This window comes from Orycteropus afer, unplaced genomic scaffold (assembly GCF_000298275.1).
Source record: "Orycteropus afer afer isolate SDZICR_OR568_19922 unplaced genomic scaffold, OryAfe1.0 scaffold00191, whole genome shotgun sequence".
In the NCBI taxonomy this organism is placed as follows: Eukaryota; Metazoa; Chordata; class Mammalia; order Tubulidentata; family Orycteropodidae; genus Orycteropus; species Orycteropus afer.
Genome location: NW_006921778.1, coordinates 1,490,834 through 1,506,173, shown reverse-complemented (window position 1 = coordinate 1,506,173; position 15,340 = coordinate 1,490,834). Strand labels below are relative to the sequence as shown.

At 42.1% G+C, this 15,340-nt stretch overlaps 1 protein-coding gene across 1 annotated transcript in view; it reads right to left on the bottom strand.

Moving 5' to 3' along the window:
• Positions 1-15,340, bottom strand: part of MCC (MCC regulator of WNT signaling pathway) — a 712,607-nt gene that overhangs the window by 51,333 nt on the left and 645,934 nt on the right. The window contains exons 9-13 of the mRNA XM_007947572.2: positions 14,013-14,159; positions 13,007-13,096; positions 11,338-11,486; positions 6,402-6,542; positions 2,705-2,808 (exon numbers count right to left, since the gene is read on the bottom strand). Of these exons, the coding sequence (XP_007945763.1) occupies positions 2,705-2,808; positions 6,402-6,542; positions 11,338-11,486; positions 13,007-13,096; positions 14,013-14,159 (631 nt within the window). The remainder of the gene's footprint in view (positions 1-2,704; positions 2,809-6,401; positions 6,543-11,337; positions 11,487-13,006; positions 13,097-14,012; positions 14,160-15,340) is intronic.

Genomic DNA, 15,340 nt, shown 5'->3' with positions numbered 1-15,340 from the left:
AACGCTGACTTTACTGCCCATATTCTTGTTCTGTGTTAAAAACTGGACTGACCAAACAAGTCACAAATTTACTACCTCTGCAGCCCAGATCCATGCTTTCTCAAATGTTTTCAAGTGAAATCTTATGCTGAAGCCTAATACATAATTGGTGAATGTGGAACTGGTTGAAGTGGACAAGGTTTGGGGGGATATGCTCAGCTACCCCACTCTTTAATCCCAATGTGGAGGCTCAAAGAAACTCCAGCTTTGCCAGGCCCTTTGTAAACCACTGGCCTAAATCATCAAGAATGAATATAATGAATGCCTGTAAAGTAGACAAGAAACCAAGAAAAAAGACCACAGTAACTGATAGTGTGGGTAAAATACACAAACTAATACTTGGTCTGTGCATATATGGCGTGCTGGGGCAGAGTGGCAGGTTAATGGCCAGTGTCAGCAGGACAAAACCCGTTGCTGCTGACTTGACTCCAGCTCATGGCTACCCCATGTGTGAGCGAGTAGAATATGTTTCCTAAGAGGGGTTGTTTGTTCCTAGGAGGGGTTGTTTGTTGTAACTTGTCTGTAATTCTCTTTCCACTCCAGTTCTTGGACCTGCTCTTTATGGTATCTTTTTTTTTTTTGTAATTTTTGGAGCTCTGGCAGCATAGTGCCTAAGGCACTTGACTGCTCACCAGAAGGCTGGCGGTTCAAACCCACCAGGCCCTCCTTGGAAGGAAGGTTGGGCAATCCTACTTCCGTAGTGATACTGCCTCGGAAACCCAAGGAGGGGTCGCCATGAGTCGGGGCCGACTCGAAGGCAAACAACAACAACAACAACAACAATTTTTATGGAAGCAGATTGCCAAGCCTTTCTTCCATGGTGCTCCTGGGTGGGTTCAAATCACCACCTTTAGGTTAATAGTTAAGCACAAGTCATTTGTGCCAACCCAAAACCTTCAGTAGGACGAAAGCTACCTTTAAGAATTAAGCCAACCCTCAGCTCTATGGAAAGTGGGGAGGAAATGGGGGTTGCATGTCCTGTAGGTTAAGGTTCCCGGGATCTCTGTCCACCCATTTCTCTGATCACCTTCATGCCTTCTTCTTCCCACAAATAAGACATTTTACATCCCACCAAGTGACTGCTCTTTGAATTCTACTCTGAAGTAGGCATGCTATATATTTATAAGATGAGCTACCTGGTATTAGGCAAATATAAAGCATTTCATTATTGATTTTAAATGCAGATTTATTTAAGCCTTTTTAGCTTCCATCATGTCACTGTGCTGAGTAGGTACAAGGCTAATAAAAGGTACTTTTCCAGGATGGAATGGTTTGAGATATTCTTCTGATACAACCTGGAAATAAGATGATTGATTTTTTTCTGTAATTGATCATTTTTCTTAATACATGTATTAAAAAGAAAGAGAAAGAAAAAAAGAAAACTCTGACAGCAGGCCAAGATCACTTTAGGATCTGTTTCATATGAGAATAAAGTTTTATGATACAGTTAAAAGACTCTGAAAAATGAGGTTTTTAATGGAAATGCTGGCAGAGTTTCTACTTCTTGGCTGGGACTGTAATTACTATTTAAAAAAAAAAGATCCAGAGGGAGGTGTGGAGGGTGGTCACCCATATCAATGAAGACCTGCTTCCATGCTGGGTAACTTGGATGTGAAACAGGAAATTAATAATGCCCAAGATACTTCCCTTCCTTCAAATTTGCTTCAGATTCCTGTATATGTCAAAACCAAAGAAAGAAAACCATATATATTTTTTTTCTGTCCCCAGTGAATGTTCTGTGCCAAAGCTAGACTCTGGCAAAAAGGAGGGAGGAGCTGACAAGAAGACAGAAAGACAGATTTGGAAGGTGCCCTGGTTGCAACCTTTTTTGTGAAGTGCACATTGAAAGGACAAGCCCCAGTGGAGGCTCACAGACCTTGGGAGAAATACACAAATGCAGAGGTGCCTTGGAAGAAAGGCCTGGTAAGCTACTTTGGAGAAAACCAGCCACTGAAAGGCCTATGAAACACACTAGTTGGGGTTGACTCTATGGCAACTGGTTTCCATTTACTCAAAATTGAAAGAAGGGGGCCAGTGCAGATCTTGAGATGCTAATGACATGACTACTGGAGTGGGATGGGGGAGGGGGCAGGGAGGGGAGGTGGATGAGCAGATACACACGGAGGCTCATGGGGTTACCAGTCTCTGAAGCTGACAAACATGAGGTGTGCAACTAACTCCTCCTTACTTATAAGACACATGGCAATGAGGTCAGGGGAAACCAGGCTTCCAAACAACCCAATAAGACAAACTGAGAAAAAGCACAGCTAATAAAAGCAACAGGGTGAGGCAAAGGACACGTGGGCAGCAAAGGGATCCTCCATAAGCAGCATCACAGCGGAGGCTGTGAAAAAGTCAGTGCCTTTAATCACTCCTGAGCCTCTGGCTCCATCTGGTCCTACTGTCAGCCCAGGAGAATATGTTTCCTAAGAGGGGCTGTTTGTTTTAACTTGTCTGTAATTCTGTTTCCACTCCAGTTCTTACTGCATTCAACATAAACAATTTACTCACTCAGTCATGAGGAAAAGCGAAAAACACACTTGACAAGAGAATTTCATGTTGTCGGGAGATGATCCAAAGCCAAGAGCTGGGATGGGGGTGGTGGAACAAAGGATGCAGGAAAAGAAGATGAGGAAGAGGATGGAGGGACTCAGGGAACACTTACCAGGGGAGGACCCCACACCAGCTGCGCGGAACTGCCCCAGGATGAGGCTCTGCTCGCTCTCGGCCAGTGCCAGAAGGAGTTCATAGGCTTCTATACACTGCTCACTGAAACATAAACACAGGGTCTTCAGCTCCCGCAAGGAACAAGAAACCTCTTCAGGGCCAGCACCATTTCCTGGATAGGAGGCAGCTCTGGGTCCGCCTCAGCCTTACTAGCCACATAAGTGAAGAAATCACCTATGATATTCCCCAGAAAAAGCCAGTGGCTTCCTCTGCTATACTGGCCATCTCCCCTTACCCCTCTTCTCTTTTTTCTTTACTTTACACTGTTAATTGCCACTGAGTGTTGCTGGTAGTTGCCATTGAGTGAATCCCAACTCATGGCGACTTCCTTTGTGCAGACTGCTTTGCTCCATAGGGTTTTTCAGAAGTGGATTACCAAGGCTGTCTTCTGAGATGCCTCTGGGTGGGTTTGAACCACCAGTCTTTTGGCTAGTAATTGAGAGCTTAGCTATTTGCACCACCAGGGACTCCTTTACTTTACACTAAACCGAAAAAACTAACTTACTGCCATTGAGTCGATTTGACTCAAAGCGACCCCTCCTTGGGTTTCTGAGGCGGTATCTCTATGGAAGTAGATTACCCAACCTTCCTTCTGAGGAGTAGCTGGTGGGTTTGAATCACCAGCCTTCTGGTTAGCAGTCAAATACCTTAGGCACTATGCCACCAGAGCTCCCTTACTTTATACTTGGATATAGAAAAGTAAAAGAGAAGCAATAAAGTTGGGAGAGGCAAGTTTTTTATCCCTTTGAGGATCAGCTAAAAGGAAACATATTTGTGTTAGCCAGCCTGAGTAGTGCGAACAGTTACATGGCTGATAAGCAAAAGGTTTGAGTCCGTGCAGAGGTGCCTGGGAAGAAAGGCTTGGCAATCCAGTTCTGAAAAATCAGCCATTTATGTCAGACAGTTCTAGTCTGACATAAATGGGGTCGCCATGAGTTGGAGTTGACTGGACAACTGATAGCCAGCCTCTAACATGGCCCCCAATGACCCCCAATTCCTGACAGCCACACGCATGTGTAGTCCCCTCTCACACAGCACCAGGCTGGTCTATGTGACTAGCAGAATTTGGCAGGAGTGAAGGTATGGCACTGCTAAGATTAAATTATTAAAAACTACTGTGGCCTCCATCTTGGTCTCTCTCTCTCTCACCTCATTTTCTCTCTTGGATCATATGCTCTGGGAGAAGCCAGCTGACAAGTCTTGAAGACACTCAAAAAAAGCCCTGTGGAGAGGCCCAAGGGGTGAGGAACTAAGGCTTCCAGCCAACAGACAGGAAAGAGCCGAGGAATCCAGCCAACAGCCATATGAATGAGCCTTCTTAGAAGTGGATCTTCTAGCCCCAGTTAAAGCTTCAAAGGATGCAGCTCTGGCCAACACCTTAATGGAACCTCATGAGACCCTGAGCCAGAATTGCCCAGCTAAGCCACTCCCCAGTCCCTGACCCTCAATAACCATGATGTAAGTAATTTATTACACAGCAATAGATAATATTAATACCTCATATAGAAGGTTATTTGGATTTAGACCTTACTGTTCAATACAGTAGCCACTAGCCATATATGACTATTTCAATTTAAAAATTTTAAAGTTAAATAAAATGGCAAATTCAGTTCCTCAATTGCAGTAGGGATATTTCATATGTTCAACAGCCACATGTCGATAGTGACTACTATACTGGATAGCACAGATATAGGGTAGTTACATCCGTGCAGAAAGTTCTATTAGATACTTGTTAAATTGTCTCATGAAACATTCTTGGGTCTTCATAAATCTGGCTTTGGATTTCTAATAGGAAAAAAAAAAGAAGCCTCTTTTCTATCATCCTTTGGGCAAACCAAGTAAAGGATCAAAAAAGGGCCCCTTTCCATCACTGCCTGAGGCTCACATGGATACATGTCCATACAGGAGGGACACCACATACATAACCCCTGCCTGGTCTCAAGCAAGATGCCTCAAATAGCAAGAGTGGTCTCCAAGCTGAGCAAGGGAAATGTTGCTTTAGTCATCATCTAGTCCACAGACCATCTGCTTTCGATTGCCTTTAATCTTCCTTTACTGAGAGTTAAGAAAATGGACCCAATCATTAGCACTTGGTATTGGCAGCTCCTCCTTTCAAGGACAGTCCATCTTCCTGGTTGGAGATGTTGGGACATTTCCTCATCTGTGAGGATGTGTGAATGTGAAGAATGACCTTTCTGATGACAGGTGGACAGCAGGCTCAGGACAGCCTGTTTCAAGAGTCACCAGTGGGTTCTATTTGCTTTAGTGCGTTTGTAAACTAGTATGATTTCTCTCTACCTTTAGCCTCATATATTTTGTTTTTTGAAGAAACATCAATGTTTCTTAAAATAATATTGAGCTTTTTAGAGGATGCTAAGAATAAGGTATAGCTACTACTCTGTAACCTTGGCAAATATGCCTAACAGGGGATACTAATAAGAGAAACCTATGAAAACAATAACAAAGCTTTATTTTGTAGCCATTATTTAACAAGCAATAACTTTAAAATAGACAAATTCCAAAGCTAATGAGGCTTAAAAAAATTGGTACATTTATACACCATTGACCCATCAATGAATTTAGTCATTTCAAATGGTTTGTTTGTATGGAAAAACATTGGTGGCAAGCCTGAAGAGCTATGAAAATATCCCTAGCTTAGACCTATAATTCCTGCTCTAGGGGGATTTTATCCTGAAGAAAACATTTAAAAGCTATTATCTGTATTAAAGGAGCTCTGGTAGCATAGTGGCTCAGGCACTTGACTGCTAACCAGAAGGCCGGCGGTTCAAACCCACCAGCCACTCCTCGGAAGGAAGATGGGGCAATCTACTTCCTTAGTCATACTGCCTAGGAAACCCAAGGAGGGGTCACTATGAGTCGTGGCCGACTCGATGGCACATAACAACAACAACAACAACAACATCTGTATTAAATTATTCACATAGAATTATTTTCAATACTAAAAGTCTCAAAAGTCTAAATTTTTTTTTTTTTTTAGAAAAACGAGTAAATAAAGTGACAATATATAAAGTTCCACGCAGGGGATAGAGTCATTCAAAATAAATGGAGACTATTAAGCAACCTTTTTAAAAAGTATAACAAACTGAAGAAATAGAATGCACTATAGGTTTAACAACATAAAATATATAGGAATATGAATAAACTAAAAAACAATAAATTAATATTTAAAACAAAAATGGGTATTTTGAATGCTATTACTTGAATGAAATATTAAGATGAATGTGCTAATAGAAACATATCTGTTTGTTTACTAATACCACATTCATCATGCTCCTTTTCTTAATTTCTACAAAAGCATAAAATCATTTTCAATATGTATTACACTAATATTTGCTGGTTCAATTCTCCAGTTACTTCTTCTAAAATCCTGTTTTCTACTTTCATGCAGAAGGTTATTATGGATTCATTTCTAAATTAAAGTGACTACAAAGACACAAGCTGAAGGTTCAAACCCACCAGCCACTCCTTGGAAGGAAGGTTGGGCAATCTACTTCCATAGTGATACAGCTTCAGTAACCCAAGAAGGGGTGGCTATGAGTCAGGTCCGACTCCACGGCATATAACAACAACAACAACAACAAACAAAGATACAAAAGCTCCGACTGCTTGCCCACCTGTACTGTAAGGCCAGTCTCAATGCTGTGGCGTTGGACTCATATTTTCCCACCAACATGCTCATCCGTTCAGCATTACTTTTGCATTCCTCCAGGGTTATGGTTAAGAGGTCATTTTGGGATTTGAGGTGTTCAATCCGGCTACAAAGGAAAAAAATCACTTGTAAATTTCACCCTGGGGTTATATTTTAACTTCAGCAGTCTAAGCTATGTTCAAGGAGCCTTGGTGGAACAGTGGTTAGTGGGGCAGTGGTTAAGCTCTTGGCTGTGGTTTGGACCCAGAAGCTGCTCTGTGGGAGAAAGATGTGGCCGTATGCATCTGTAAAAATTTACAACCTTGGAAACTCTACAGGGCAGTTCTACTCTGTCCTATAGGGCCATTTTGGAACCCACTCATTGGCAATGGGTTGATGGATTAACCTATCTTCAGGTCAGAACGTATATTAGTTTGGGGGCTTATCAGATGCTTTAGCAAACGCAATTGACACAAAATAATAAAGAAATAAACTCAACATGAAAGAATCATGAGATTCTGTGTGAATCAGAGATAAAAAAAAAATAATAATGAAAAATAAGTACCCTAGTCATTTCTCATTCTGTCATTGCATACCCTTTCTGTATTTGCCATGTGTCAGGTACCATGCTAGGCTCTGGGCTTGCACCCAATAGAGGAGATACCGCCTGACTTTGAGGCCTTCATAAGAGTATTGGTGGGTACACTTCAAGTTAAACCACCCTCCACAAATGAAAACCAGTATTATCATAATAGCTACTGTTTGTTGAGCCCTTGCTCAATAATCCTCCCAATAACCTCTGCTTCCACGCTGCCCCACCCCATTCTATTCCTTACACTTAAGTGATCTTTCCAAATGTAAATCAGATTTTGCCCCCCCACACACACACTTAAAACTTGCTAATGGTTTCTAATTATAATTAGAATAAAGAGTAAATGTTTTACAACTCAAATTCCAAATGCAACCCAATCCCTGCCTACTCTGCCACCCCTGCTCATAAATACCTTCCATTGACATAGGTCTTTGGACAGTCTACTTCACACTGAGCTCTTTCCATCCTTGAGGTGGATGAGTTGGCCCCTAAGACTCTTCTTAGCTTATCATATGGCTGCTCCTTTTCATCCTTAAAATCTCAAATTTCACCTCTTCAGAGAAATCTTCCCTGATTACCTATCTAAAATAGACACTTCCCCTTTGCCCCTTCACCCTGTTACTTTGTCACAGGGTCCTATTTATTTCCTTCTTGGAGCTTTTTCCTTTTTTTAAAATAGGATTTGAGTGGAAATTTACAGAGCCAATTCAGGTTTCTTTCTGAAATATATAATCTTGTTTGTTTGCTTTTTCTTTATCTCCCTTCATATAACATAAGCTTCATGAGAGCAGAGTCCTTGTCCATTTTATTTTTCTTTGTATGTCAAATAGCCTAACACATATTTGTGGTTGAAACAGATTTGCTGAATGATGAAACACCCCTGCCTCCCCGGCCCTATATGTTGCAGAGCAGAATTGCTTCAGATGGTTTCTTTCCTTTTTTCTCCCATGAGGGCAGGGGCACATTCTATTTTCACCATCTAGCATAGTGCTTCCAAACCAAACTCACTGCCAATGAGTCGATTCTGCTCAAAGCTACCCCCATTGGGTTTCCAAGGCTATAAATCTTTACAGAAGCAAACTGCCTCATCTTTCTTCTGTGGAGCCAGTGGTGGGTTTGAACCAGCAAGGTTTTAGTTAGCAGCCAACTGCCTTAACCTCTACATCACCAGAACTCCTTAGCACAGTGCTTAGTACATTAAAAAAAAAAAAAAAAAAACTGCTTTGGAGTCAATTCTGACTCATGGTGCTCCCATTTATGTCAGAGTAGAACTGTGCAATGGAATTTTTTTTTTTTTCCTTCCTTCATCCAAGTTAACTCTAGTTAGTGGTTTACCTTCCCTTCCCCACCCATCTCTGGTAACCATCAAAGAATATTTCTTTTTTTGTGAAACCCTTTTCTTGACTCTTTACATAGCCTCATACAATATTTGTCCTTTTGTGATTCACTAGAAGGCTGGTGGTTCAAACCCACCAGCCACTCCTCAGAAGGAAGGCTGGGCAATCCTACTTCCATAGTGATACTGCCTTGGAAACCCAAGGAGGGGTCGCTATGAGTCGGGGCCGACTCGACAGCACATAACAACAACAACAACAACTTAACTCAGCATAATGGGTGCTAAGTTCATCCATCTCATGAGATGTTTCACAGATTCATCATTTTTCTTTAATGTTGTGTGGTATTCCACTGCATGTAGGTACCATAGCTTGTTGTTCCATTCCTCCGTTGATGGGCATTTAGTTGTTTTCATCTTTTTGCTATTGTGAATAGTGCTGTGATGAATGTGAATTTGTGTATGTCTGTTTGGGTCATGACTCTTACTTTTCTAGAATATACACCTAGTAGTGGGATTGCTGGATCATATGGTATTTGTATTTTCAGCTTTTTAAGGAAGCATACTGTTTTCCACAGTGGTTGCACCATTTTACAGTCCCACCACAGTGAAACACACTTTGGAGTAAGTGTAATCCAACCCTCCCTCCCTCACCACACTCATGCAAAATCACAAAGTTAATCTCTCTTTTCCTTATTTTTTTGAGAGTAATAGACCTCTAATTTTGAGATAGGTGGCTAAGTAACAGGCATCAGGACATATTGGTATATTATCTGTAGGAACCCATAGTTTCTAGTACCATCTAGGATCAAGGAGTGAAGGGACACGAGAACAAAAGGCAGGGCTGGAATTCTGGCTCAGGCTATTTGAAACAAGTCATTCAATTTCTAAATCCTTGTCTTTTCATTTGTAAAATGAACTGCCCTACCCTTACAAGTTGGGGATTAAGTGGCACTTGTGTGAAGGCCCTTTGTAAACTGCTAAATACCATAATAAAGTGAACTATAAGTATCAAATATTCCCTGTTCTGTGGTCTTTCCTGCATGTACGTCACCGAGGAGAAAGAAATCTCCCCAAGTCCAGCTACAACGCAGGATTGTAAAATCCCAGAATCTGTAGAGAGGAGATCCTCACAAAACTGAGGGCTCCATGAGGGTATCTGACTTTATTAAACTGCAAAGGAGAGATCTGATTCAATTTTTAAGCACTCCCTGGCCAGTGACACTTAGAGGGCTGCTTCTTTACAGTAATCAATACAGTAATCATCACGATTGTCACTCTTAAGTATTCTGGATGTAATAGGAAAACCATTTAATTTCAAGATTTAAAATGACCTACATTGCCACATTTCCTTACTTCGCAAGAACTATATTAAACTGTTTCAAATCAGGGAGGACTAATATGAGAATTCACTTCATTCAGCTTTGTCATACACCCGGGGAATGACATTGAGCAATAGTGAATAGGGAATTTCTTCCTGGTTAGTTCGTAAGACTTTCAAATCCTTATTATGTTCTCCCAAGGAAGGTTTGTAGGTCAAGGCAGCCACATCATGCTTTGGTGTAATTTAACAGTGCATTCTGCCACTGGGGAACCAACTGTGAGTCAGGGTGGTTATCCTGGTTTGGCTCTGATCCTTCTTCCTTTGCATTTTTCATAGCTCATTCACTGCTGGGATGATACCCAACCAGCCCTTGCTAAGAGGCAGGAAGAAAAACTCACTATCATGAGACTTTGGAAGAATCCACAAAGCTGGGTATATGGTAAAATTATTCTACATAGAACTGTTAGGATAGGATGCAGGGACTCAGAATTGTGCAAATTTCAAAGAGCATAAATAAAATCAGGCAGCCATCTGGAATTGCAGAGAGCGTTAGACCAGCTTGCGTGTCGTAAATGCATGCCTGGTCAGTCCCAGAGACGTCTAGACCAGAAATGTCCAGGTAGCTCAAGACACCCTTGGGACTCTGATTGAACATTGTGGAACTTCTCTGTGAGTCTCTGCAAAATAGGCCATCTTTGACCTACTTACCTTTCTATATGAACTGTTCTCAGGACTGGCCATCTACTATGTGAAGCCCAGCACAAAACAAAAAGGCATGGGCTCTTGTTCATAAGTTATTGAAAATTTAAAAGGGTGACAGGAGAGTAAGAAAGCAAGTGTAGGGTCCTTCTAAGCACAAGGCCCTGTGTAACTGCAAAGGTCACGCACCTGTGAAGCCAGCCTGACTGCTCTGAGTACTCTGTGCATGACTGAGATGGCTGGAAATTCCCAAGCCCATCAGCAGGACAGTATCATCCCATGTCACAATACACAAACCAACTTGAATGGATCTTTGGAAAGGGAAGGGAAAGGGTTATAAAGACACTGTGACATGCACTACTCCAACAGGATAAGCCTGTCTGATAAACTGACAAGTCAGGGAACAAAACCTGTGCAGTAACTATGAACTAAGCTTTGCTATGATATCTTCTGTATTGAAATGGATCTCATATGACTAGCAATTCACAAGAAACAAAGTCATGGCCAAGCTGAGTTCCAAGGGCAGAGACCAGGCACTGCTGATTCCCAACACTGACCACAGAGCCAGGCACTAGTAGCTGCTTGGTAAATGCCTGCTAAGTGGACAAATGAATGACAATAGCTCTCAGAGTATCACAAGGGGCTAAGAAAAGGGAAGAGATTTGAAAGTACAAACAATCATTGCTAAATGCATCACACTTTATAAAAGGCTTCTTATTTATTATTTCATCCTCACGAGAACCTTTGTATTAGGTACAGTAAGGATTGCTGTTCTTATTTTAGACTCAGAAAGGATAAAGGACATTTCTAAGCTAAAATGGATAAAATTGACACTTGACTCCAAATCTTCTGACTGCAAGTCAAGTATCCTCGCAATTCTTCCATGAAAATGTCAAAACAGAGTAATAGAGAAAAGAAGCCTTCTCTATCCTTCACCCTTACCCACCCACCAAACAGATAAGATTTCTCCTTACCTATTCAATCGTTCTGTTTCCACCTCAAACTCTCTAATTTTGCTTTCTGAGATGGCAGATCCATGTGAATAGAGTGTTTGGAAAATCTCTTGGATGTTGGAGCAGTCCTGAAGAGAGTGAGCCAGGTGTTCCGCCACGCTGCTGGATACCTGTGTGAATGAGCATGAATTTCCCTTTGGACAGTGTCTGTTGCTTCAAGGTTGCTGGTTCCCAGACATACTTTGAATGCAAAGCAATTTAAAGCTGTTATCCCTTGAGAATCAGGCACCAGGGGCTGTTTATCCTGACCTTTCTCAGTGTTTATATTTCTAGTAGAAAAAGCTACCTACTGTGAAAGCTGTATATGAAACAGGACCAAAACACAGTTGCATCTTCCAAGTATGTGCTGCTAGGCAGCAGATCAGAGGGAAGCATGCATCCTCACAGTCCCTAAAACTTTGGATGGGGCAATGATGGTTTATTGGCAGAATTCTTGCCTTCCATGTGGCAGAGCCAGGTGAAGATGGGAAGAAGCAGAAACCAAAGTTGACTGGTAGGAGGGAAACGTCCCCCAAAGAAGGAATTAATGAACAATAATTTACTTTAAACTTGGGGCTTCTGTGACTCAGGGATAAAATTCTCGCCTTCTATGCAGAAGATTCAGGTTCTATTCCTCGCTAACGCACTTCATACGCAGCCGCCAACTACCTGTCAGTGAGACTTGCGTGCTGCTGTGAGGCGGAACAGATCTCAGCGGAGCGTCCAAACTAAGTTGGACTTGGAAGAAAGACCAGCAAGCTACTTCTGAAACTCTGCCCATGAAAACCCCACGGATCACAATGATCTGACCCCTTTGTGCATGGGGTCACCATGAATTGGGGACAAACTTGATAGCAACTAACCACAAAACTCTGGAAGTCTGACACCTCTTTGTTTTGTCCTGTTTCAGGCCATTGTCTCTGATTACTGTAACCAAGGAGAATGGCTAACTTCTTTATTTTCACAATTTGGTTTTTTGGATGAAATCTAATGTATGCAATTTTTGCTCAGCACAAAATTCTAAATTAGAACCTTAAAAGTGCCCTTCAGCCTCTCTCTAGCTCTGAGGATCAAATAGCTTGTTCTCCAAGCTGCATTCCCAAAACTAAAATGGATCCCTATGGGAACTAGAACTATTCCCTTTTCACCATCCATCAGCATTTAAAGTTGCAGGGGCTCACAAGCGCTACAAACCTAAGCTAGAAGGTTCCAGTCTTTCATAACACAGGCTACACTTCAAAGGCAGCATTCATCCTCACTGGACAGCACATCCTTTTTCAAGAGGGAGGTGCAAAAGGTAAAGTTATTTCAGAGCTTCATGACTCAGTCTCTGGGGCATCAGAGTGATATAAAACAGAAACTTCAAGACTTTCATCTACATCACCAGAAACTAGACCTAAATCATTTTTTTTTTGGATAGTTTCCAGTAGGAAAAAAAAAAAAAAATTCCATAAAGCTGAAGAAGTAATCTACCATGTGGAAACAAATATACATTTTAATCTGATCCTTTGGAAGGGAATCAAGTATGATTTATTATTATAATTAACTGGTTTATTGGAGGTGAACTTTGGAAGTTATTCCATCTTCCATACAACACTGTCTATGTAGCTCTATTGGGTAATTTTTTGTCTTGCCTCTCATGCAAACTTACCCCTATGCTACTGATTTCCGAGCCGAGGACTGGCCGATCAGATGATGAAGATTCGGACCTTGTCTTTGATAGCTTCACTCTCTCAGCGATCTGAAAAATATCAAAACAAAACAAATTAATCATTCCACAGATAAATTTGTTCAGGCTGTGTTTATATGGGGCTACTGTTTAACAATGCCAACTAAACTGATGAATCAATTTCTTAAAAACAACTCACTTGTCTTCTTTTTTTTTACCATTAGCTTAATTCAAGATTTCTCAACCTCAGTACCACTGACAGTTTGAACCAGATAATTAGTTGTTGTGGACGCTGTCCTATGCGTTGTAGGATGTTTGGCAGCATCCTTGGCCTCTTCCCACATGTCCAGACATTGCCCACTGTCTTCTGGGGGAAAAAATTACTCCTGCTTGGGAACCACTGGTCTAACTTAACCTATGAACTTTATAGTTGAGAACCAATCTTACTGTAGGCTACCTGACAAGAAGATACACATCATATTAACAGTTTGTGGTTGACTTAACCTATGGGCTTAGGGGCTGTGGTAGAGCATGGATGGTGCTACTTGTCACAACCATCATAGCCTGCCCTTCACAATCTATTTTTCTGATGACAGGGCTGTCCCTCTCTTGAGTAGGGAGATCACTGGTTCATTACTCAGGGTACTCCACTGGGATGAACCTTAGTCCTTGAGAGTAGCTCTCCATTCACCCTGAAGTACTGTAGAGCTTGAAAACACGTCTCAATTCCTACAATGACCTGTCAGCTGTGACATTCTCCAGCAGGCTGATTAATGAGAGCTGGAGTCCAGGTTGCAGCCAAGAGAGATTGAAAACTATTAGTGGGTTATCTCTCCTTGCAGCTCTTGTGTAGGAGCCCCACACCAGACCCTGAGGGAGCCTTTGGGGCTTAGCTAAGCTAATCACATGCCTGCACAGTCTCCGTGCTTGGTGGAGGCTGGTGCTTCCAGATAATAGGAGGAGTTCCCACCCGTCCACAGGCACTCACCTTGGCGATGGGAATGTCATTGCTGCTGCTGCTCGTGCTCAGCTCTCCAGTGCTGGGGTTAATTGGGCGGTTGGCAGAAGTGAGGCGGCCAGGGCTGGAGGGACCTGTGGCCTGCACACTCTGTAGTCGAGTCTGAAGCTCTCGAACCTGAAATAATAGTGACTTTTAGACACAGTTGGCAATTTCCCTGGCAAAAGAACAAAAGAACCAGATGGGTGGATGGTGAACTTTTATTTAGATGAAGGGCTCAACATCACTAAAAAGCAACATTGGTTGAGTCCATGTATAAAAGTCACTGTATTCTCAGCTAGAACTGCCAGTGACCATCATTTGCTCTTCACAATTACGAGGTGAATATGTTATGGGAGTCACTGGGAGCTTCTAGCAGACCACCTCTGAGGAATATTTATCCATTCAGTACCGTGTATTTATAGATGGACTCTCCCCTCTCATGGGACTTGAAGCTCAGAGGAGGAGAAAGATAATTTCAACACAAGTGCACATGAGTGCTATAAATACCTACCTGAAGTGCTATAGGATGCAGAAAATGGGAAGAATGTCATTTCACCTAAGGTCATGCAGAGAAAGCTTAACAAGGAAGCAGCAGTGCTGGATCAGAGCCTTAAAGGTGTACAGAGTTATAATAGATAAGAGAGGGCTGGCTTTGTTGATGGAATGGGTGATGGGGAAGAAACTACTTGTACAAGGGCACAGGCATCAGATGACATGCCATGTTTGAAACTGTGAATATTGAATAACTTCAAAGAGTTCTTCAAAGAGACATCTGCTTTGGGAGGGAGCACAGATTAAGATGAAGAGTCACTGATAGCATAAACAGCTTTTCCTCAAGTGACTTCAAGATGGGATTGTCCCTAGGCTAGTGGGCAGGAATATTTAAATGACCCTCTATTTAAAGAGGAAACACGGGGTTCTTTGAGTTACATCTGAAACACCCACTTTCCTGTACAGAATTCAAACGACCAAATTCTGCTTCTCTGTGGTTAAAGCTCAGTGATTTTCAAGGGGAGAAGTGTCAAAATAAGTAAAAAGAGCTGATAAAACTTGGGTTTTTCTGATTACCTTGAACACAGTTTTATCATCATGATAGAATGTCTACCTTAAGAGGATAAACTGACTACAGACCTAAGTTGTTAAGTGCCGTCGAGTCGTTTCCGACTCATAGCGACCCCATGCACAGCAGAACGAAACACTGCCCGATCCCGCACCAGCCCCACAATCCCTGATATACTCGAGCCCATCATCGCAGCCACTGTATCAATCCATCTCGTTGAAGGCCTCCCCCTCTTTCGTCGACCCTCCACCCTACC